We start from the raw sequence: 21,467 nt of genomic DNA on the forward strand, positions 1-21,467 counted from the left end.
TCAGAAGAACGTGAAAGTTTAAGTTCTGATAAATAGGCTTTGGAACCACGTCACGTGCACAATTTGCTCCATCCTATTGGAATCCCTGTGCATGAAATTAAATGTTTCTTGCATGACACATCCTGTGCATATCCTAGGCGAATGGAACCAACACATTCTCGATGTAGCATTCGATATTCAATTTCACCACCACCCTCTTTGGTGAAGTAGGGACCAATTATGCCATGGCTGGAAAACCACACACAATGAGTGACCCTCTCCCTGTGAAGAGGTTTCTCTTGGACAAATTCAGGTCTCGAGAAACCAAGAAACCTGTATGTTATTGTTGTTGTTATTATTATTAAGAGAGAGACCTCCAGGGAGTCAGAGACTCATCGAAGGAGGCCACATACTATACATACACACCAGCTATCATACTTATTCTTGAATTCATGTTTATCTGTTTAAGTGACTGCTTAGATGGAGATGTGCTTTGTTCAAGAACCAAGCATTATGGAAGAAGGACAGATCTTCAAAGACATTGGCCAGCATGTGTGCACAGTATTCCTACTGAGCAGTGTAATCCATTGCTTTAAACACTGATCCATCTGAATGACGTACAAAAAAGGCACCAGTTCCTTAATGATTGTCTGTAGTGGCCACCTCGATATCCCAGGTTTTACCGATCTTTGGTGGCGACTGCATATCAGTGACTGTAACACTAGCTCCAGCACACCCTCGTGCTTGTCATTTGTGTTAGTTCATGGTTTCCCTTAATGCCCTTTGCATTGCAGCAAAACACTCCTGCTACATCTGAACCTCTCGATTAAGGTAATGATGACACTATTGCTTGGAGCATGCTTACAGGAAACACCGAACACTGCTCACAAACATGTCGTAAGCTTGAACAACTTGCTCCACGAACTCCAAATGAATGAAAATAATGCTCAACAATAAACATCTTTTCTTCCAGTGTCAACACCATTGTTACAGTTAAATGTAATGCAGTAGATTTTACATATGCTCTTCTATTAATGTGCATGCAGTCGATTTTGCACTATACCATATAAATCTTTGATCAAACCACATTTCTTTGCTCAGATCTTGTCGCTGGGATTTGAAGGGAATGAAGTAAATTTGGAGAGGGTGCAGAGAGAGAGATGGATAACAAAAGCAATGTCGGGACTGTACAACGTTATTTATGAGGATAGACCGAGGGCATGCAGAGTTTGGTGGATAAGAAGGCAAAGGGAAGGGATATGATTGAGACATTTAAGCTGTTAAAGGGCAATTATTGTATTAACACTGAGATTTTTCATATGGCAGAATGAGGGAAAGGAACAAGGAAAAGTGGCTATCCCTGCAAGTTGCAAAAGGAGGTGGTGAATAAAAGGGTATGAAGTAAGTTTTTCGCATGGAGAGTGGTAGGAGCAACGAAGCGTAATGCAATGGTTGAGAGGGTGGTGAATGTGCAGACTGTAGAAGATTTAACGAGTGGTATGATACACTGTGTTCACTAGTGTTGCCCTCCCACGATGAGTCTTGTGACTCCATGGGGTCAAGGAAATAATAACTAGTGTCCTCGCTGCACTACATAAATGATGTAGTGCAGCACGGTATTTAAACAACCAGCATCCAATGTTCCACTTCACAGTAAAGAGGGATTGAATAACTGTCTGCCCTTCCTAGATATACTGGTTGCTCATCTTTTAATTGGTTTGTTATATTTTTCTGTTTATGAAAAGCCAACACACACTGGAAGATAGTTACACAAACATTCGTACTATCATCCATCTCAGTAATGCAGTACCATTTATCTAATATCATCTGTTCTTGTGATGTTGCTGTTGCCTGCTAACTTTTGCCATGCATCTTTAGCCAATGGTTAACTTCTCCATCCCACCAAAAAAAAATCTCTTTCTCTCTAACTCACTCAATGGACAAAAGAGAGATTCCTGCATAATAGCATGTCAGTCCTGTAGCTTGATTAACAGCCTGTACTCATTGACTCCACCCGATACTGGAGGGTTGCTAGACGTAATTCCACCATGCCTATTAAAGCATTGTCCACAGCCTTAGTCAGTCCCGGATACACGAATCTCATGTCTCTCTGTCTCTTTGGCATCCCAGAGAGATTTGATGAAATTTAAACCTGAGGACCTTGGGGGCCACTGGATGGTCTCAAACTGAGATGAGTGTTCCTTGAGCCATGCTTGAGTGGTTGCAGCCTGGTGGGGCAGTGCGTTATCCTGCTGAAATAGACCATTAACTGCAGGATGTGCAAAGGCTATGAAAGGGTGCAGGCGACTAGCCAGAACATTCAGGCAGATATCTTGGATGAGAAGCCCCCCCCCCCCCCAAACCATCACAGACCCAACATCCCTTTTAACAGAGCTGACCCTGGCACAGGGGCCATGGCCTCATGCTGTCAGCTACACCCTTCCATCAGCTCAGTACAGATGATAATGGGATTAATCAGACCACATGACTCTGGTCCACTCTACAGATGTCCAGTTTTGATGGTGCAATGCCCGATGACAAGCTGTCGACAATGGTACATAATTAGGGTGTCAGCTCCCTGGTCCATGGTATACAGGGTATGCCATACATCCTGTTCACTCGCTAATGCTGCTGGGCCTCTGACATTGGAACTGGATGTGATCTGTGTTACCATTGTCCTACGATTGATCTGTATGAGCCTGTCATCAATATCATGTCGTTAGCTGTGTGCTGGTACATCCGTTCATGGTATACTCACAGTAGACGCTTGATATAGTTGCCCTCAATAATCCTAGGATTTTTATCACTTGGGCAATAGAATGACCCATCTTCTTGTGCTGATAATAAATCCATGATAAAGTTGCTAAGATCACATTTACCCATGTTCGTTTGTTGTGATACACTATTGGGATGCCCCAATGTCTACCTATTTACTATCTGTGTTTGGTTTGGGTATTTTTCACTCTATAGGGAAGGCCAGTGTCAATTTCCCATCACCCTTATCTCTATAATGTTTTGTCTATTGAGTGTATAATGTGTGTGTGATTTCCATTCATGAAAGGTTGTAAGCCTAGTACATTAGTACTAAGGATTTTTTATTCTTTTTTTTTAAATTAATTTTTATAATTTTTTTGCATTTCTTTATTTTTTACATAGTACAGATACTGTTCTAGAAACTTTTACTTTTACAAGCTATTCATGCTTCCAGTAAGCAGGGCAGTGGTTTCATGCTTGACGATGAAAAGCCTGCAAGCTCATTACAACAATTGGTGTCATATCCTCCGTTCTCAAAACTGAAGGAAATGACACCGGTGTAGCAAATATCATTGACCAGGCAGCATATTTTTAAACGTGGAAATATTCATGAATTATCGTTAATTTTCACACATTGAAACCTTTCAACAATCGGGAAAGAGAATACCGCCATTTATGACCGATCATAAATATTGCCTGCAAGCCGATTACGACAATGGGCGGCATGTTCTCAAAACTGAATGAAATAACATCTGCATTGCAAATGTTAATGACCAATCAGCAAAGAAGTATAAAGAAAATTTTTCCACTGAAATTGAAGATCAAGGTAGTCTGTATCTGGTTCTCAAATCTATTACTACTGAATACTTTCTTCGCAAGTTCGTATTGCAGTGTGTAAGTGCTTGTTGAAACCGGAGTGCCGTGATTTTTTTAAAAGTAATAGAAATACAGAGTTAAAATCTAATATGAATGAGAGACAAGGCACTTTGTTTAATTTTGGTATTAAGAAATCTCTTATTGAAGGTGTTTATGACGGAGCAGATAGTGAGTCATCTGCCTACGAAGATTTCCAGGATGTACAAAAGGAGGGGAAAATTACCAGCACACAGGAGATAGTCTGCATTCACTCGTAAGTACTTATAATAATATTATAAATATATTTGGTGATCAGAATGGGATATGTCAATGAAAATCAGCACAAATTAATTTAATGATGGTTTATTTGATGTTTATTTAATTATCAATCATTAATAATTATCAATTATTAATTAATTGGTAATTAATGTATTGTATTAATTTATAATATATGTAATGTATTAATTAATACATTACAAAATAACCAAGTGTTCCGTGAACATTTCAGGATTTGTGAAGTGTTCCGTCATAGAAAAAGTTTGAGAAACCCTGCTCTATTCATTTACATGTGATTATTTTCCACAAAATTTACTGGATACATCTAAAAATTTCACCCTATTCTATTATCCCCATAACCTATGCACTAATTTGTTTGCAAGCCTGTGGTATTGCATTTGGTAACTTATTTGGTATCAGTGATGCCTATTGGGCTTTTCAACTTAAAGTGAAGCTGGTCTTGTATGGAGGTAAAATAGTTTTTACTTCCCAGACACTCAGGTTTTTCATCCTACAAAACATGCAAACCAGCCAGCAGAATTTACACATCCAAATACACTAGCCTCATAATCTTGGTTACGCCATAAATCCAAAACACTCTTTTGCAATCATAGCCTTTCTTCATAATGTTTGTCATTCCCTGTTCATATACTTATGCTCTTTTCTCTCTTTTTTGCTTTTTTTCAGTAATCTTTCTTATCTTGTTGTACTTTGTTTTGTTTACCTTGTTGTTTTTGTTTTCATGTTATACTTTGTTATCTTTAAATTCACTTGCACCTGTATTTGCAACTGTTTAGTCTTTCACTTTATCTTCACTTCATTAGGCATTTACCTGTTTCGACTTCAGTGGTCTTCCTCTCGCTCTCTCTCTCCCTCCCCCCTCTCCCTTTGGTCTGTATCTGTCCACTTCTTTTGGTAGCCAATATCTTTCCACCCTAGATAGATGTTCCTTTCATTTATGTTGTAAATATCTAGTTCTATTCGGATATCTTCATTTCTTATATGGTCCAAATTTGTGCGAGCTTTAATTATTCTTAAAAATCTCATCTTTGCAGCTTGTATTTTACTTTCATCTTTCTTTTTAACCATCCATGTTTCTGAACCATATAACAGAGTGGGAGTGGCTGTGACTTTATAAAATTTTAGTCGAGTTTCTCTTGTTTTTTTTTTTTATTCAGTGTCCTTTTAATTGTTCCACAGATTTTCTTATCTATATATTTTAGATATGTTGTTATGCAGCCTAATTATTTTATTTTCTATAACATTATTTTTGATTTAGCATGATCCCGACCTTTAAATGCCAGGACTTTTGTTTTCTTTTGCGAAATTTTTAAGTTGTATTGTTGGCTTATTTTGTTTAATTTGCAAACTGATTTTTGAAGGTTATCTTCATTGTCTTGTAATATAATCTGATCAAACTGCATTGTATTGATAACAGTTCTGGTTAACTGGATACCTTGTTTTATTGTTGTTTTCCATATTTTAATAATCTGATCAACGGGAAAAGAAGAATAGATGGAAGTGGTGGAAAGATAGGAAAATAAAGTGGTTGAAATTGGAAGAGGAAGGTCCAAGGAATGAGTTTAAAGAAAAGATATTGGAAGGAACAACGTTATCAGAGGATGAGGAAGAATGGCGGGACGTAAATAGTCGGAATATTAGAAAAATTGGAGAAGAGGTGCTCGGTATAACATCAGGAAAGGGGCCGCCCGAGGATAAGGAGGCATGGTGGTGGAATGAGGAGGTACAGTTGGAGATCAGGGAAAAGAAAGTGGCAAAGAAAAAATGGGATATGACTGTAACCAGAGCCGACAAGGAGGCATATAGATTAGCAAAGAAAAGTGCAAAGAGAGCTGTGGCAAGGGCGAAGGCGAGGGCAGTTGAAGAGGTTTATGAAGTACTGGAGAGAAATGGTGGTGAAGCTAAGTTGTTGAGAATAGTGAAAGCTAGAGATAAGGCCTCGAAAGGCATAATATCAGTTAAGCAGATAAAGGATGCTACAAGAGGAGAATCCAAGAGAGGGGTGTGAGGATGGAGAGGCAAACGAAGGATTGGTTCAGGACATAAGCAGAGAGGAAGTATATTGGGCACTGAGAAAAACGAAGAATGGAAAGGCTGTGGGGGTGGACCAGATACCTGGAGAAGCTTGGGCAACGAGGGTGTAGATATGTTATGGGATCTGATGAGGAAAATAGTCCAACAAGAAAAGATGGTGGAATGGAGGAAAAGCATTCTTGTCCCAATCTACAAGGGAAAAGGAGATGTTCAAGATTGTGGCAACTACAGAGGGATCAAGCTAATGTCACACATGTTGAAGATATGGGAAAGAGTAATTGAAGGAAGGATACGGCGGGAAACAAAAATTGGTGAGGAGCAGTTTGGATTTATGCTATGCCAGGAAGAGGGACAACAGATGCAATATTTGCACTAATGCGATTGATGGGGAAATATAGGGAGGAAAAGCATTCTTGTCCCAATCTACAAGGGAAAAGGAGATGTTCAAGATTGTGGCAACTACAGAGGGATCAAGCTAATGTCACACATGTTGAAGATATGGGAAAGAGTAATTCAAGGAAGGATATGGCGGGAAACAAAAATTGGTGAGGAGCAGTTTGGATTTATGCTATGCCAGGAAGAGGGACAACAGATGCAATATTTGCGCTAATGCGATTGATGGAGAAATATAGGGAGATGTAGGCGGAGCTACATATGGTGTTTATAGACCTGGAAAAGGCATGTGACAGAGTGGCCAGACAGGAGGTATGGAGGTGTATGAGGAAGAAGGGAGTGTCGGAAAAGTACGTAAGGTTGGTGAAGGAGATGTATGAGGGAGCGAAAACTCAGGTCAGGTCTAGTGTCGGCATGACAGAGGGGTTCCCCATTGTCATAGGGCTTCATCAGGGATCAGCTCTGAGCCCCTACCTCTTTGATCTGGTCATGGATGTACTGGTGGAGGACATCAAGAAGAAGGCACCAGGGAGCATGATGTTTGCCGATGATATTGTTCTCTGCGAATCATCCCAAGAGAAGCTTGAAAAGACCCTGGAAGAGTGGAGAAAGGTATTGGACGAAAGAGGCATGAAAATTAACTGGGTAAAGACCGAATATATATCAACGGGGAGTGACGAGGATATGATCATACGACTCTAGGGTGAAAGGTTAACTTTGGGGAAGAAATTCAAGTACCTCGGATCGGTCGTTGAGAGGAATGGTGACCTGGATGAGGAAATACAGCACCGAATAACATGCGGCTGGATGAACTGGAGGAAGATGAGTGGAGTCCTGTGCGACAAGTGAGCGAGTTGTAAGATGAAAGGAAAGCTGTGTAAAATTTTATTTTCCTTTTGTGTCTATTTCTATTGTCTTGTCTTATCTTATGTCGCCATTATAAAATTTAATTTCTCCTTTATTTATCTTACGTATTGTTCTCTTTAAATCTAAATTATACTTATATTGCACTTGTATCTGTGCCGTTAGTAAAATCCTTCTCTAGTAAGACTTTATTCTCTTAACTTCTATATTTCTCTTGGCCGATCTTTACATATAAGAATGATGCTAGTGGTTTGGGGGACAAAGGGATTACTAATGGTCATTGCCAACTCCCTTGTCTCTACACTGGTTCTATTGAAGAGAAGATCCAATTCCAGATTCAGGGAAAATTTATTTTTTTACTGCACCACCTCGAATCCTAGATTAACAAAGAACTTATTCAATCATTAAAAGACCCAATTCCTAGGCTCCACCTGCTCTCGTATAATTTCTTTCACAAAATACTCATACTCTATCATTAAAACAAACAATCTCTAGAGTCCTTCCTAAAATTTACAGATATCCTTTTAATACACATTTACATAAAAAACTAGACTGTACGTTACCAATTGCTGGAGAAACTATTTGGCCACCTCGCATATCTCGTCAGGACAAATACATTCGCCTCCACGTTCCTTCTGCTTTTTCTGAGGCATTCAAGGGTTTGATCTGCACATACTTCTGCCTCCAAAAATAAGTAGACATTATTCTTTGGTGAACTGGCTCAACATCTTAACGAGATCTCCGTAAGCATCGGTGAATGTCTTCTGCTGGGCTGGTTGCCAATTTGTAAATTTTCGGGAAATCCACGGCAAAGTTCCTCAGTCATTATCTCGAATCCGTGGGGAACGAGGGGATGCCACGAGGAGGCTCCACACACCACAGCAAGACCGCACGAGACCTGGAGCATAAGAAAGCACAAGCCTAAGAGTAAGAATTTTTTCTGGTGCTGCACGACTTTTTAAATTGCATGCCACACGTTAACATTACGTCATCGATTTCTCCTCCCATTTTTTTGGCGTCGCTTCACGTCACCCAGTACTGAGTGCAACACACGGAATCCTTAGCGTGATTCTCGGAATGCATGAATGGGGGGGGGGACTACTTGCTTACGAAAAGGGTGCACCTGTACTCTTTGTTACACGTGTTTCTATTCCGGCCACTTTTATTTAATCGGATTATCTCTTTCTCCCAGCAATTTATAAGTGCTTACACTTAAGCAGTAAGATTTAAGCAATTTAGCAATTCATAATACTTTACATTATAAAAAAAAAACGAATGAAAGATTCTCAGTTTAATAATAGTCTTGTAATTTACAAGAGTTGAGTATATTCTGATATTTCAATAATTGATTCAAAATGTAACCCCATGTTAAGTCTGAAGGAAATAAATTGATAGTTTCATTCAGAATTTACCAGCTGTATAAGATGGTGGTGAGGCTGCTGATGCTCCATGGCATGGAGATGTGGCCTATAACAAAGGCACAGGAGAAGTAGATGGAGGTGGCAGAGATGCGGATGTTGAGATGGATGAGTGGTCTGACAAAAAAGGACAGGATAAGGAATGACTACATTAGAGGGACGATCAAGGTGGGACCGATCGGTAAGAAGGTACAAGAAAGCAGGCTGACGTGGTTCGGTCATGTAGAGAGAATGAGTGAGGAGTATGTTGGTAAACGAGTGGAACGTATGGAGGGAAGGAGGAAAAGAGGTGGGCCCAAAATCAGATGGAGGGATAAGGTGGCAGAGGATCTTATGGAGAAAGAATGGAGTCGGGAAGATGCCCTGGACCGGCGAATCTGGAAGAAGATTAAAGATGGGAATGCCGACCCTGTTTACACGGGATAAGGCATAGTGAAAAAAGAAGAATAATCTGATCAATATATATATTGAATAGAGTTGGAGATAAGCTACATTTCTGTCTGACACTGATTTATTTCAGTCGCTTCTGTTAATTTATTACCTAACTGTTACTATATTTTTGTAACTTTATATAAACTTTGTATAGCTTGTAACAAATGTAATGGATAACCTTGTTTTTTCATTACATTTCATATTTTTTCTGTGTATTTATCAAAAGCTTTCTCATAATCTATAAAGGCCATATGAGTCTCTAAATTAAATCTCGTCTTTTTTCAATAATTTGTTTTAGCACAAATATTGTCTATACATGATATTCCATGTCTGAAACCATTTTGTTCTTCTGAGAGTAGACTATTTGCAATATTTTTAAGTCTTTTATTCAAGATTTTGCTGTAAATTTTGTAACCTGTATTTAAAAAAACTCATTCCTCTGTAATTTCCGCAATCATCTATGCCTCCTTTCTTAAATATAGATATAACCTTAGCTTGTAACCAATCTGATGGAACCTCACATTTCCTTCATTATTAATTTTAAGAATCTGTGATGTAAATATTCTCTGCCATATTTCCAAGGCTCTGTATTTATGCCATTTAATTCGGTTGATTTTCTATTTTTTGATACCTTTATTGCTTCTTTTAGTTTTTCCTATTTTATTGATTCTATGTCAGTGGTGATTTCTTCATTATTTTCTGTATTAAATTTGGGTCACACTATAAATTCTTATGTTCTATCCATTGTTTCTCTTGTATTATGTTGATTTGTGTTATATTTCTTTCTTTGTTGTTTAATTTCCTTAATATTTTGTAAGCTATGTTTTGTTTTCCATCTATGTCTTCATATTTTACATATGAAGAATACATGATGAATATAAGATGCAGGCCAGGAGAGCAACTAGTATGGTGAGGAAGGCAAAACTGGAATATGAGAAGAGATTGGCACTAAGATTCAAAGAAAATCCTAGGGAATTTTTTAGCTGTGTGACCAGTAGGAGGAGAAATGATTGTGGAAGAATGACATTGTGGGATAAAAATGGGAATAGAGTGACTGAAGCAGAGGACATAGTGGAGTTGTTCAATGAGCACTTTATTGGAGCATCTTGGAGAAGAAGGTTTTAATATTTGAGGGATAGGGCAGATTCAGGGTTTACAGGTGCAAGAGGAGTGTGTGTTCCAAATTCTGAGTATTCTGGATATCAGTAAATCTGTGGGACTGGATGGTATTTCACCACGGATTTTGAGAGAATGTGCTAAATAACTGATAGCTCCGTTGACCTGGCTCTTCAAAAAGTCTGGCTGTGGGAAAGGTACCCAAGGAATGGAAGGAAGGTAAGATAGTGCTGCTGCACAAGGGCGGTAGCAGACTGGAAGTATCTAATTATAGGCCAGTTTGTGTGTGTCATCAGTAGTTAAGGTCTTTGAGAAATTCGTGAGGGACTATATACAGAGTTGGGCAGATGAGGGTAGTGTTATCTGTGAGAATCAACATGGATTTATTAAGGAGACTCTTGCTTTAGTAATATGATTGCCTTTTATCATAAAGTGACAAGAGCAGTTGATGAGGGAAAGGCATATACTGCCATTTTTTTTGGATTTTGCAAAGGCGTTTGACAGGGTGCCACATGATAAGCTGATATTTAAGTTGCAGCACATGGGTTTAAATGTTGGGTTAGTCAACTGGATTCAGGAGTGGGTGTCTGATAGGTATCAGAGAATTGTGTATGGTGGGGCAATATCTAGGAAGCAGGAGGTTACAAGTGGGGTTTCACAGGGCTCAGTATTGGGACTTGTATTGTTCACCCTTTATATCAATGACATTGTCAGTGGATTGCAAGGGGATATTCAGTTGTTTGCAGGTGATGTGATGATGGGAAGGGTTATCAGTAATAGTGCAGATGTGGCAGCCCTGCAAGAGGATTTGAATAAACTAGACAGATGGACAAATGAATGGGAGTGTCGGTTTAATGCAACAAAATGTAAAGTCTCAAAGTTTGGGATCCATCGATGGGAGGATGCATACTCGATTGGAAGAGCTATACTGAAGGAAGTAGGGGAGACAAGATCTGGGAGTGATGATTGATAGAAAACTGAAATTCAGGAAGCATATTGCAAAGGTGGTGAAGGTAACCCAGAGGATTGCTGCAATACTGAGAAGGACGCTGCCAGCAGAGATAAGTTATCATTCCGTTGTATAAGACCCTGATCAGACCACACTTAGACTATTGTTCTCAAATATGGTCCCCAGGATTTGATGGGGATAAATTAACTGTGGAAAGGATACAGAGGCAGATAAGTAGTTTCACAGTTAATTTATCCCCTTCAAATCCTGGGGACCATATTTGGGAACAATAGTCTAAGTGTGGTCTGATCAAGGAAATTCTTTTGCTTGTGGGAACGGCAGGAAGGAGTGCAGACAAGGGGCCATCCCTGGAAGTTATGAAAGGAAGCTGTGAGTAAGAGGATGAGGAGTGGTTTCTTTGCATGGAGGGTGGTGGAACTGTGGAATGCATTGCCTGAGAGAGTGGTTAGAGCAAGAATATTGATTGAAAATGATTGATAGAAAACTGAAATTCAGGAAGCATATTGCAAAGGTGGTGAAGGTAACCCAGAGGATTGCTGCAATACTGAGAAGGACGCTGCCAGCAGAGATAAGTTATCATTCCGTTGTATAAGACCCTGATCAGACCACACTTAGACTATTGTTCTCAAATATGGTCCCCAGGATTTGAAGGGGATAAATTAACTGTGGAAAGGATACAGAGGCAGATAAGTAGTTTCACAGTTAATTTATCCCCTTCAAATCCTGGGGACCATATTTGGGAACAATAGTCTAAGTGTGGTCTGATCAAGGAAATTCTTTCGCTTGTGGGAACGGCAGGAAGGAGTGCGGACAAGGGGCCATCCCTGGAAGTTATGAAAGGAAGCTGTGAGTAAGAGGATGAGGAGTGGTTTCTTTGCATGGAGGGTGGTGGAACTGTGGAATGCATTGCCTGAGAGAGTGGTTAGAGCAAGAATGGTCATTAAGTTCAAGGACTGGTATGATAGACTTCGTGTGTCCTTAGGACCTCCCACAATGAGTCTTTTGACTCCATAGAGGCCTGAATAATAATAATTTAATTAATAAATCTGTCCCAAGAATCTTGGTGAGTTTTCTGTGCTACGTGTTAGCTATTTCTTTTATTTTTGTATATTTTTTCTGTTTCCTTTGTATGTTTTTGAAGAGTGATTTATATGTCATTTGTTTTTCTTTTATTGGATTTTCTAATATCTGTGTTCCAGATTTTTAATGTTTTTTTCTTTTTAATATTTTCTTTTTATTTTTATTTCCAAGTATTTCAGATGCTGCTTTATGGATTGTCTTTATTAAAGTTTTCCATTCTACTATATCTTCACTGATTTTGGCTGCTTTTAGGTAATGTGTCAATCATGATTGATATAGCATTCTAATGCTTTGTTCTTGTAATAGATATACTTTGTATACTTGTTCTGTTTTTTATTTTTTCTTATTTACTTCCTTTCTTCATTTTGCTGGTATTCCTATTTTAGAGACTGCTAAATCATGATCTGAAAAAATTTTGCTTCCTTTGTAAACATGTACATCTCTCACACATGGAGCTAATTTGATTAGCAATGATATAATCAATTATATATCTTTATCCTCTGCTATTCCAAGTATATTTATATATATATATATATATATATATATATATATTAATTTTTTTTTTGAAAAGTATTGATTATTTTAAAATTATTGAAAGTACAGAAGTCTAGTAGTTCTTGACCATTATTATTCATGCAAATTTCTCCATATTTTCCTAAGTCATTTGGGATTGGATTATTTCCAATTCTAGCATTAAGATCTCCTGCTGTTCATATACAGTCATTTTTATTACATGTATTTTGTAGTTTATCATAAAATTGTTTGGAATCCTCTTTCCTACCTTCTTCAGGGGCATGTACTCCTGTGATATTTAAGTAGCTTCTATTTGTTTTTAATTTAACTGTTATAATTCGATCATTTACAAAATTGTACTTTCATATTCTATTTTTTTATGTATTATCAATTAAAATGGCCACACCTCTAGAAGCTCTGATATGTTGGTCCACTCCACATAGCATAGTAAAACTATCTATAACTTTTGTTCCCTTTAATTTCTTTTTTGTTTCTGTTATCATGGCAATATTAATGTTTTTAGTTATTTTATCAACTTAAATGTACAATTCTAATTCCTTTGTTATGCTTTGTACATTCCACGTGGATACTTTTAAAATGTCTAAGATTCCTACTTGTTTACCTTTATTCTTTCTTGGTCGTTTTCTGTTGTTTTTATCTGATGAATTTTCCAGTTCGCATCTGAGTTATAGAAATTTTTTTACTTGGTAAGGTAACCAGGGTATCTCTCATAGTCTGGCCCTTATTCCTCGACCTGTCCAGCTAGGGAAGCTGTACCAATAGATTAGCTACCTCTGGCATAGCTCTTGAGGTCATTGGTGCACACAAGAGTCCTTATTGCGTAAAGGTGGACATACCATTAAGGAGGTTCACTTTCTCTCTCTACATTCTAACAGCATCACTTAACATTTTTAATCTTTTTTCTAAGATGTGATAAGAACATGATGAAACGTGTTTCATCATGTTCTTATCACACCTCTGATCATGAAATCACCACACAGATTTCAAATATGCATTATATTACATTATATTATGAAGTGTAAAATCAGTATATGTTTATTTACAGGAAATATGACTGCTAGAAAGAGGAGAGACTTAATTCCATTGCTTATTTGTTTAATAGCAGGAGGCTCAGTGTTGCATACATGCATTGCAGTTTGGATTGATTTACATGGTGCTACTTACACCAGATAATGGATGACGGGGGTAGGTTTTATATATAGCATAAATTCCTTTTGTACAAGTAATGTAAAATGTTTTGTCTGTTGTGTGGCTTTGTTTCTTCTTATATTGCATTTTCTGTCAGTTTGTGGCATGAACTGAATATAAGATTAAACTGTTTTATTTAAATTGCACTAATTGTCATTTATTCAGTCACAAAGGGTAATAAACTTTCTGCTGCCAAAAAAAGTAGTAAATGTAGGTTTTTAAAACCATATAACGGATGGTGGTTGCTTTAATGTAGGTACATAAGCTGACATACTAAGAAAATTAGACAAACCCAAACTTTCATGAAATGAATTTATTAGCTGTAAAATTTTCATCTAAGTATTATACACATCCTCACTACAGTAACGTAAGTGAACACAAAATAAAATTACAATAAAATAATTAGTTTCAAAAAGCACTACTACAGCATCAGTAGGACAACAGACTGTCAGTAAATTCCCAATTTTATTAAAAAAAATTATAGTAATATAATCATGAATTTGTATTCAAATAATATAGTAATATTTCTCATAAATTGAATAACCAAATGACATCAGATCTGTTTAAATTTGGTGGGTGTAGAAGGGCATTACTGCTCTTCATATATGACCACACTTCTAAGGAATCTACTTTCATGTTGGAGGCTTAATGGAATATATAAAGCACTTGGAAAGAATTAAACCTGATTTTTAATGCTTCCAATATTTTGACTGTCACTGAGACAAACACTGGATTACAAATAAGAAAAGTAACATACACTCAGATACAACACAATACTAAGTGAAACACGTGTGACTGCCCTCTATGGGCGTTTGTAGGTGGCCTAGGATGTAAGGTGATATCTCTGATAATGTTTCCCAAATTTTGGGAAGTTTTATGTAACCATATTTATTTAAATTTGGTTGATTTCTGCCTCAGATTCTGAAAATAGGCTTTCTTTTTTGAATTTACTATGATGGAGCATGCCGTTTTTTTTTTCCAGGAGATCCTGTGGGCTGTATCCAAAACATGGTCTGCAAGGCCAGATTGGCAATAGTCGTGATTTGCAAGTGTATGATTTGTGTTCTAACTGATCTACCTGCCTGTCCAAAGTAAGCCAGCTTGCAAGAACAGGGTACTTTATAAACACCATGCACTGAGAGAGAGGAGGGAGCTGATCTTTGGTAGAACAAATAAGGGTAACAAGTTTACAGTGGAGCTTTAAATGCTGTGTGGTGGTTGTAATTTTTTAAGGACCTGGCTATTATTTCTGATGTGTCATGGATGTAGGGTATGGTGATGTCATTTCTGAAATCCTTCTGAAGAGATGGCCAGGGAATGGGGGAGGAACTGATTTTTTTAAATTCTGTAATCGCTGTAGCCATTGTAAAGGAAGGTGTTGTGTATGTGGTTGAGTTTGGTTGAAAGGGCATTTCCACTGGAATAAAGATTGTGGGCTCTTTTGGTTAGAGTTTTAATAATACCATATTGTTGAGAGGAGTGGTGGTGGAGAGTTTGTGAATGTATCTGCCTGTGTGAGTAGCATTTCTATATACAGTGAAGGAAAGGTTAGCATTAGGAAGGCACGGTACTAAGGTGTCTAGGAAGGGTAAACTATTGTTATTTTCCTTTTCTATCGTAAACAGGATTCTGGATGTAGGCTGTTGAGGTGTCTAATGAAAGGAGCCTAATGTGTCTGGGCCATGAGACCAAATAGAGAACACATCATCTACATATCTTTGCCAGATAGAATGTTTGAGAGGGGCTGAGTCAATGGCTCATTTTTCAAAATTCTCCATGTAAAAATTGGCAAGAGTGGGGGTGAGAGGGAGGGAACCCATAACGATTCCCTCTATCTGTTTGTAAATTTTGTTCTTCCAAGAAAAATAACTAGAATTCATGGCAAAGGAAAAAAGATCCAAGATAGCAGAAGAAATCCACCTACAAATGCCCATAGAGGGTGCACCACCTAGATAGGACTTTCTAAGCCCAAGGACCAGTAAAATGCCTAAAACAATTCTACGGACCACAAGTTATATAACTGATAAAAAGAGAGCCCAAAAGGCTTCACTTCGGCGATGCAAAATTATTCAAATTAAGTGGATGTTGAATCCAACATTATTTCAAAGCCGAATAGAGAAACTACAAGAGTTTCATGCCAATTATATAGAAACTATAAAAGTTTTGGCGGATCCAAGCGTAAGCAAACCGTTCATGACAGGGGCAACTCGTAGCAAAGGTGAGTAAGCTCTAATCACTATCCTTAGTATTTCCCATAATGTAAAACACATAGACATGTATAATGTTATACATTATAGGGGGGGCGTCACCACCCAGACCAGTTTTGACCTTTGTTGAATGTTCAAGTACAGGTCAGACTCCAAAAACTCAGCTTTGTTCCCCTCAGTAACACTGAGAAGAACTCTCAGAACCTGTTGGCTCTACACTGTGGCAGGCTCACCCCCACCACCGAGCAGAGCCACTCATTTGCTCATATTTCATCCGAGGGGCGACAGCCATGCCTCAGTTAATTTCACGGGCTACAGCATTGCCATTCATTACCCCTCATCCAGGACCTGGGTGACAGCAACAGCCGAGCCTCAGTTATAGAACTCCATGGACTACAGCATTGCCATTCATCACCCAAGCTTCCAACCGGTTTCGACCTTCGTTGAGGTCTTGTCAGTGGGAGCCAGACCCAGATGTAAATACTCAGGTTGAAGTGATGCAGAACTTATTATTATTACAGGCAACTCCAAGGAGTCCTTAGACTCATCAAGGGAGGCTCTAAACATCGTCCAGAACAACTATTCAGCATCCACACAGTATCTATCATACTTTGCTTTGAACTCGCTCACAGTCATGGCACCCACAACAGACACTGGCAGCTTATTCCACTCATTCACCACTCTCCAAGCAAAAAACCTAGTTCTAACACCCTTGCTAACCACACTCTTTCCCAGTTTCCATGGATGGCCCCTAGTTCTCTCACCACCAGACCTGTTCTGAAAAATTTCCTCTGAATTACCCTTGTAAAAACCCTTCAGTAATTTGAATGTCTCAATCATATCACCTGTCTTCCGCCTATTAACCAATTTCTGCAACCCACAGATCTTCAACCTGTTCTCATAAGGTTCATTTCATAGACCAGCTATCATCTTGGTCACTCTCCTTTGGATCCTCTACCTCCTCCCATCAAGAAGAAACTCTGGTGCCCAGATCTGGGCACTGATGTCAAGATGGGGTCTTATCAAAGCTCGATACAGAGGAACAATAACTTGCTTGTCAAAGTATTCTTCAGTAACCGAGTGATCTGATGAGCTGATTTAGCCACTTTTGAAATGTGCCTCCCTAAACTTCAACTTCCTGTCCACCAACACTTCCAAATCCCAGGCCTCAACAATTTCCTGGAATACTGTTCCGCCTATGTGATATACTGCTGCTATTCTTTTCACCCCAAGATGCATAACCTTACACTTTGCCACATTAAACTGACATCCATTCTCCATAGTGCAGTCTTCCATTCTATCCAAATCATCCTGCAAAATTTTGACATCATGTGGATTCACTATTACCCTATCCAACTTTGCTTCATCAGCAAACAAATGAACTGTTCCTCTCAGATGCTTTCCTGTATCGTTAATGAACAAATTAAATAGTAGTGGTCCAAGAACAGAACCCTGTGGCACACCACTAGTCACATGTCTTCTTTTGGACTCTACTCCTGAATAAACTACTCTGATATCACTTCCTCTCCCCCCCCCCTAATAGCTCTAGTTTCCCTGATTCTGTACATCCACTTTCACTTCATTCGGCAACACTTTTTCCAGTTTCCACACACCAAATCCATTCAGATGCAAACCATCCCTCATGTATGAGTCCATCAAAGTCGCTCCACACATCCACAAACTCGACACCACTCCTCCTGCACAACCATACTTATGCTTTAGCATAGGACTTGCCAAAAAAGGTGTCACATCACAAAAGGTACCAAAAATTACTGAAAAAAAAGTGCTAAAAGGCTTCACTTCGGTGATGCAAAATTATTCAAATTAAGTGGATATTGAATCCAACATTATTTCAAAGCCAAATAGAGAAACTACAAGAGTTTTGTGCCGAACATGCAGAAACTATTAAAGTTTCAGTATATCCAAGCGTAATCAAACCTTTCATGACGGGCAACTCATAGTAAAGGTGCTTATGCTTGGATCCGTCGAAACTTTTATAGTTTCTATATATTCGGCACAACGAATAGAGAAACTCTTGTAGTTTCTCTATTCAGCTTTGAAATAATCTTGGATTCAATATCCACTTAATCTGAATAATTTTGCATTGCCGAAGTGAAGCCTTTTGGCTCTCTCTCTTTTTTTTTTTTTTCCAGCAATTCTTGGTGCTTTTTGTGATGCGACACATTTTTTGGCAACTCGTATTCTAAAGTATAAGTTCTGCATCACTTCAACCTGAGGATTTACATCTGAGTCTGACTTTCCCTGACGAGGCCTCAACGAAGGTCGAAACTGGCCTGGGTGGTGACAAATAATGTATAATATCATACATCTCCACTAAGAGATGTGTTTTACGTTATGGGAAATACTAAGGATAGTGATCAGAGCTTGCTCCACCTTTATTACGAGTTGCCCCTGTCATGAAAGGTTTGCTTATGCTTGGATTCGCTGAAACTCTTCGAATTTCTCTATTTGGTTTTGAAATAATATTGGGGATCATAAACTGTATCATTTATAACATAATATATCTAAAAGCATTACTTAAATTAAGGGGATGTTAAATCCCACATAGTTTTAAAACCGAATAAGAAACTCAAAGATTGGAATCAGAGTTTCTTGCTGAATATAGTAAACTATAAAGTATCGGCGAACACTTAGCGTGAGCTAATGCAAGTGACCCTAGTACGTAGCACAATACTGGAAGATTCGTTGCAAAGGTGGGGAAAGTTCAGATCGCTATTCTTAGGTATTTTCCATAATGTAAAAACACATTTCCTAGGAAATGTATGCTGTTATTACATTATGGAGGGAGGTCACTACCCAGACCAGTTTCAGCCTTTTTTGAGGCTACATCAGTGAGTAGCTAGACCTAATACCAAAGAGTATAGCGAACAGAACTTATATACCCTGCGAACGAGTTATCCAAACAGGTGCAACCATTAAGTTACTTAAGTATAAAGAGCTAATAAGCTTCATTTTGGCAATGAAAACATTACTTAAATTAAGGGGATGTTAAATCCCACATAGTTTTAAAACCGAATAAGAAACTCAAAGATTGGAATCAGAGTTTCTTGCCGAATATAGTAAACTATAAAGTATCGGCGAACACTTAGCGTGAGCTAATGCAAGTGACCCTAGTACATAGTACAATACCGGACGACTCGTTGCAAAGGTGGGGAAAGTTCAGATCGCTATTCTTAGTTATTTTCCATAATGTAAAAACACATTTCCTGGGAAATGTATGCTGTTACTACATTATGGAGGGAGGTCACTACCAAGACCGGTTTCAGCCTTTTTTGAGGCTTCATCAGTGAGTAGCTAAACTTTCCCCACCTTTGCAACGAGTCGTCCAGTATTGTACTACGTACTAGGGTCACTTGCATTAGCTCATGCTACGTGTTCGTCGATACTATATTGTTTACTATATTCGGCAAGAAACTCTGATTCCAATCTTTGAGTTTCTTATTCGGTTTTAAAACTATGTGGGATTTAACATCCCCTTAATTTAAGTAATGTTTTCATTGCCGAAATGAAGCTTATTAGCTCTTTATACTTAAGTATCTAAAAGCATGTTGTGAATACATATGGAAACATAATTAAATTTGGAAGTAAATGATTAAAAGTGCATCGTCATCATTGAATAGAGTTTTAATTTTTGTTAACACCCCAACCAGCCCTGACTTTTATAGACGTTCAGTAAAATCCGGATATGATTCTGTAACACCTATTGAATAACATGGATAAGCAGTGCAATTTGGTCTCTCTGTTTCGTCCACCATGGCCGGTAGAGAGGCTAAACAAATAAATAATATGATATAAAGTTTTAATGAAATGTTGAGCTTCTTGGCCCTTGCAGAGTTGCTGGATCTGGCTCAATATTGGTGAAATTCAGTCAAAGATCAGCACGCACACACACGAAGACGATTTCTGTATTATTTTGTTTTTATTTGAAGAAGTGATGAAAATCCTTTCTCACAAAGATAAATTGTAGAAAACTGCATGACGATTTTCAATGCTTCTTCAGATAATTCGGGAAATTCACTTCTCACTGAAGACTAGATCCAGAATTGAGCCAAACCAAGATCACGGAATTGCATTTTAAGCCCACTGTCCCTTGAAAGCTCAATTAAGTGTTCTTTTTTTGATAATGAAAGGTCCGTGTCTGTAATCCTGAAATGGATTGTGAACCTACAGAAATTTCTTATAAAAGTTATTCAGAAAATATGTTTCAAAATTCTGTTTCAAGGTTTTGAGGTGGTCACAAACCTTATCCAGAAACTCAGAATCAACAAAAATATAATTTTTCACTAAAAAGATTCCAGTGTCGGAAAAGATGCAAATTGTATGTCTTTTACATAACTAATCCATAACCAGTATTTTCTCAAATGCCTTTATTTTGTCGCATTCATCAAAGAACAGTTAAAGAATCTCCCTGAAGGGAGAGATTTAGTTCGTTTAATTTCGAAAAAATGTCTGAAAGATAGGATAGTGTTAATAACCATGCTTCTTCAACAAGGAATGATGCAAAATGACAGTAATGTTCATTTACAAACAATAAAACTTCGTGCCTTAATTGAAATAACCTTGTTACTACTTGCCCCTGGAAAGTCGCAAATTAAGGCTAGACTGATTATATAAAGAAACCTGTGGAGAATTCATGACTAAATAAACACACGTAAAACCACAGTTTTTTTAGGTTTTTGTAATAGGTTTTTTTAGTACATAAATATTTTGACCTAAGTGTCTTAGGACATGGTCAGTACAGTTGAGAACAAGACTAGGAATAACATACAGATAGGGCTCATGAATACAATGGAATCTAAATGCTTGCAACAGTGCTTTCTAGCGTAAAAAAAAAAAAAAAAAAAAAAAAAAAAAAAAAAAAAAAAAAAACAGTAAATTATTTAGATTAAATTAAAATTAAATTGAATTATTTTACACAATTCTGTATGAGAATTTCCCATACTTTAGGAATGGCAAGAACATCATTGCGGTTTAGATTGGGTCTGTGAAGTAGGGCTTCAGCACTTTCTTTATATAAACGTTCATGTTTGTATGAAGGACTGTGTAGAAGTTTGGTCTTTTCCCAGTGGATCCTATGGTTTGGGTTTTCAACTCAGTGTTGGGAGAGGCTGGATTTCTGCAGCTTGATGAGACGGATGTGATCTTGATGTTCAGAGATGCGTTTAAGAACAGATCTACCTGTCTGCCCATAGTACGACAGTTTACAGGAGCATGGTACCTCGTACATGCCAGGTAGTAACAGAGGTGGGAGTTTGTCTTTAGACGAAGGTAACAAGTTGTAGATCTGGTTGATGGGTTTGTAGGTCGCAGCAAGATTGTATTTTT

General features: G+C 38.0%; 1 protein-coding gene across 3 annotated transcripts in view; it reads left to right on the forward strand.

The window, feature by feature from the left end:
• LOC150094597 (uncharacterized) overlaps positions 1 to 21,467 on the forward strand; it is a 269,253-nt gene that overhangs the window by 12,814 nt on the left and 234,972 nt on the right. For all 3 annotated transcript variants that reach the window (XM_090411018.1, XM_090411017.1, XM_090411016.1), the window contains exon 2: positions 13,772 to 13,911. In XM_090411018.1, coding sequence (XP_090267144.1) covers positions 13,903 to 13,911 — 9 coding nt within the window. In that variant the 5' untranslated portion in view covers positions 13,772 to 13,902. The remainder of the gene's footprint in view (positions 1 to 13,771; positions 13,912 to 21,467) is intronic.

The sequence above is a fragment of the Typopeltis vanoorti genome, chromosome 21 (assembly GCF_054136105.1).
Source record: "Typopeltis vanoorti isolate ZY-2024b chromosome 21, IOZ_Tvanoo_1.0, whole genome shotgun sequence".
Classification (NCBI taxonomy): Eukaryota; Metazoa; Arthropoda; class Arachnida; order Uropygi; family Thelyphonidae; genus Typopeltis; species Typopeltis vanoorti.